At 44.4% G+C, this 4,510-nt stretch overlaps 1 protein-coding gene across 1 annotated transcript in view; it reads right to left on the reverse strand.

Annotated features, from left to right (window-relative positions):
• The window catches only part of ece2b (endothelin converting enzyme 2b), a 37,764-nt gene extending 35,514 nt beyond the window's left edge, over positions 1–2,250 (reverse strand). Inside the window, exon 1 of the mRNA XM_028574370.1 lies at positions 2,015–2,250. Within this exon, the coding sequence (XP_028430171.1) occupies positions 2,015–2,047 (33 nt within the window). The 5' untranslated portion in view covers positions 2,048–2,250. The remainder of the gene's footprint in view (positions 1–2,014) is intronic.
• Between the last annotated feature and the right edge of the window lie 2,260 nt (positions 2,251–4,510).

The raw sequence follows: 4,510 nt of genomic DNA on the forward strand, positions 1-4,510 counted from the left end.
CTGCTCATTTTTAAAACTTTGTGCACATTTAAAATATATCTGTGATCTCTGAGATTTGGAGGAGTCATGATATTTTGAGAAATATAAAGTTATAATAGGCTATTACAAGAATACACTCACTAAATTTCAGAAAATAATCCACCTGCACCATAGTCTGCTGTGCATTACGTGATATCTCTGCTGATAGGGTAGATCTCAGACCTCCTGACAGGCTCAGAGCCCCGTCTGGGTCTCTGGTCTCTGAATGAGACAAAGTTTAGAGAAGAGGCCGAACGCTGCTCTACATCGGAGGTGGAAAACCAAAACTACGGCAGAAATACACGGAGCTCAAACGCATCACATCTACTGCAGCATGTCCACAGCAGAGCGCGTCCTTTATAAACCTGAAGCTGCTCAGCTTTTTACAGCGAGAGTGGACACTGCACGACGTCCGGTTTCATATTAGTCAGTCAACTTTTGGGGGCTACACTCAAAGCACTCAGGGCCGAAGCCCCGGCTAAATCGTCTGACGCCGCGTCTGTGAGTGGCGTCAGCGAGTGGTTCAGCCTGTTCCTCCAAAAAGCTACGAAAAGCACTATAATTCCTAAGCCTTCCAGGTTTTTATTCTGTCTGCACCACCCTGACTGCTGCTCTATGAGAGTGCGGCTGGCCGTGTAGGGAGGAGGTCGGTGGGGGGGGGGGATGGGTGGGTCATAAAAAACAGGCCTTTCAAGCCAGGATGAGTTCCTGTCCCAGGGGGAAAACACCCAGGAAATACGTGCTCCTAGGGAGTGTTTAAACCTAAACGTAGCGGTGGAGATGGAGCCCCCCTCTTCTGCTCTGTATTCTGCCGGCCCTGGAGAGAGAGCTCTCCCCTGACATCAAGCCGGACCCTAACCGAGCCCGATTTAAACCCGACAACCTTTTAATACGTGGGCATTTATAACTGACGTTCTCAACTACAATTCAGAGTTGTTTGAACTACAGAAGTCTGTTGAGAAGGGGTATGCTTGGAGAAGGTTGCCTTCATGTGTCTGTTCATCGTCCCGGTTTATTTGCCGTCATAGCGCACTTAATGCACTCAACCAAGCCGACCACGACTTGTTTAAAATGGTTCCAAACCTGTGACTTTCCTCCAGACTTGATTCTCCTGTTTTGATTTTTTGCCTTTACATCTTCCATCTCCATGTTGCACTTCAGCTCCACCATACAGCCCAGCAGGCCCGGTGTGATGCGTGTGATAATGGCATAGCTTTCTCCCCACCCAATTAGGCTAATAAAGTAATGATTAAAAAAAAACACAAATGCTTGATCAAGGGCCCGGCAGAGAATCTAAACTCTCGCCCACGATCTGGAAGCCCGAAATAGGAAAGTTGTAGCACGTGGATGTATTGTGATGAATGGTATAGTCTTCATTGTTTTGGCTGGTTTTCTGCCATCACAATACATGCGCAACTGCAGTGATGTAACGGTGAAGTCCACTCCAAACTGGTCTGTCCACAAGTCTGCCCTTTAACACACACACACGCACACGTGTTTCCTCGGCAACGCTCATGTTTTCCCTTAATGATGTACAGATTTTAAGGCATTCTAATAAATAAATGGCTTGAAAAAAAAAGTGCCGCAAATGGGAAAAAATCTCTGAAAATAAGGGTCTGGGGGGGGGCTGAGTCACAAATGTTTACAACATGTAGCTCCGCCCCTTAGTGATCAATCAGTTTGATCAGTGACGTCAGCAGGAGGCCTGAAAATGTGTTTCTGCTCACATACACACATACATACACACACACACACACACACACACACACACACACACACACACACACACCTGTCTGCAGTTACAGTTTCACACAGATCAGTCAGTCAGTGATTGACAGGTAATCAGCCAAAAAACAGACGGGACCGTGCAGCTGCGTGTCACGCGTCCGGGCGCGTGCATGTGGCGGGTACACGCTCGTTTAACGTGTGTGTGTGTGTGTGTGTGTGTGTGTGTGTGTGTGTGTGTGTGTGTGTGTGTGTGTGTGTGTGTACTCACGGTGTTCCGGAGGTCCTGCAGCGCTACGCTCATCCTGGAGCTCCGTGCCTGAAAACAGAGCGCTACCGACGGCCGCTCCGCCGGCCCATCCTCCCGGCTGTCCGTCCGTCTGTCTCTCCGGTCTGTCTCTCTCTCTCTGTCTGTCTGTTCCGTGTCTCTGTGTGTCTATCTGTCTCTCCGTCCTTCCTGTTCTCCGTTTGTCAGCAGCAGCAGCAGGATCGAGAGGTTTTTCTCTCTTTCTCTTTCTCTCTCTCTCTCTCTCTCTCTCTCTCTTGGTCTCCTCAGACCCCGCCCAACATCCAACCAGCTTCTTCCTCTCACAAACAAACACACCCCGAGAAACAGAGGGGCTGACGTCACCCTCATGGCCCTACGAACGTCACCTCCTCCAGCTCTATCTATCCATCTTTCTACCTATCTATCTATCTACCATGCATCTGTCCGTCTGTCTGTCTGTCTGTCTGTCTGTCTGTCATGCATCTATCTATCTATCTATCTATCTATCTATCTATCTATCTATCTATCTACATACCTGCCTGTCTGTCAGTCTGTCTCTCTGTGTGTCTGTCTCTCTGTGTGTCTGTCTGTCTGTCTGTCTATGCATCAATCTATTGTCTATCTTTGATATCTAATGTAGCCTATCTGTCTCTCTTTAGTTTCTTTTCTTCTGTAAATGTATGGACTTGTAACATGGTTTCATTAAATAACAGTTGAATAACTAATCACAAATCAAAGTATTTCTCTTATTAATCTGACAACCCCTAAAATATACGAGTGAAACTAGAAGCCTAGTCTGTATACTCTCAGTAAGAACAGCTTGGCTGTGTGTGTGTGTGTGTGTGTGTGTGTGTGTGTGTGTGTGTGTGTGTGTAACTGTGTCTTTAAAAGATGTGATTATGAAACAGAGAGTCTGCAGGCCACTACTTTACATCTCACCATGAAAACTTCCCCAGTTCATCACTGACATTAAAACTAGTATCTTCTTTTCAAATGTTTAAAGATGCAAATGAGACACTATCTATCTATCTATCTATCTATCTATCTATCTATCTATCTATCTATCTATCTTACTCTTACTTTCTGGGTCAAAATTTCAACATTTTGTTGTTCTTTTTCTACACTTTTCTAGACACGTTTTTGTTGATTTTATTCAAATATCTTTTGTCACTTTATTTCCAATTTTTTGTCACTTTTTTGTCATTTTGTTTTTATTATATTTTTGTAAATTTTTATTCGGTCTCGACATACTATTTACACACTCATACTGACCGACACTAGACTTGCGCACTGGCCACGGTTACATTCAGTAGCCTGGTGCGCGGTCTCCTCGTGACAATCTAACTACCATGTAGCAACATTCACTTCTAACATTTTACTTATTATAACTACCAAGATAACATGACTTGTATTTGTATGTGATATAATACTTTCCCCTTGGTAATGTAGCCTATGAATTTCCATGAACATAATTCTAAAATGCCCGAGACATTTATCGGTTGATAACTCCAACTTGCCGAGAACCCAGACACCCGTTTGATGACATAGACTCATGCATTAGGCACGGTTAGGGTCTCCTTCAGTAGCCTGGTGCTGGTCTCCTGGTGACAGCCTACCTACCATGTAACACACATTTAACTTAACCCTCCTGTTATAACAGTTAACATCTCTAAAAAACTGCTTGACATCATTTTTTTTGCTTCATATTGAATGACTTTTCCTAATTTAATGAGCACTACTAGGTAAACATAAAATTAACATGATGATATATTTTCAATGTCCTGTATGCATTTTGTACGCATCTGTGTTCCTTGGGGTCAATTTGACCCCAGGCTGTTTTAGCCGTAAAAAACATAGAAAATATGAACATTTTACACAAATTTGCTGAGATTGTTTTGGCTGATATTGAGGTCACTTTCACATGCAGGTTGTTGCAATTTCACAATCTTCAATTCCCCTACCCCCACCCCACACACGCACACACGCACCCACCCTTTGTGAGGGAGGAAAAATATTGTTCCCGCACTCTGACAGAGAGAAAATATTGTTCCTGCACTCTGAGGGAGGGAAAATATGGATCTCGCAGGGATGGTTTGTATCACATTATACACAGGGGAGGGGCGAACATATAAAAGCTCACACGCAGGCACCGCGGCCTTCTAAACCATTTCTATTAGTGCGCAATGTGCTCTCGCTGTACACTCACTCTCATTTGAAAATTGCCTGCAAGAAAAGGTTTTCTGTCAGCAAAGTTTTGTCACAGCTCTTTGACACTGAAAGTGACATAGAGGAGAATGTGTCCGAGACTGAGGAGAATGTTGAGGAGGACCCTGATTATGAGGCATTGACCCTTCTGTTGTCTCTCAACCACCAGCAGACACGTTACCTTCCAAAAATAGGAAATTATTATTGTCCCTCTCCCCACTTGAACGACAGGGTAGACTAAGTGCTGCTAATGTGATAAAAATGATTCCAGGCCCCCCCAGATATGCTGTCAGC

The sequence above is a fragment of the Perca flavescens genome, chromosome 3 (assembly GCF_004354835.1).
Source record: "Perca flavescens isolate YP-PL-M2 chromosome 3, PFLA_1.0, whole genome shotgun sequence".
Taxonomy (NCBI): Eukaryota; Metazoa; Chordata; class Actinopteri; order Perciformes; family Percidae; genus Perca; species Perca flavescens.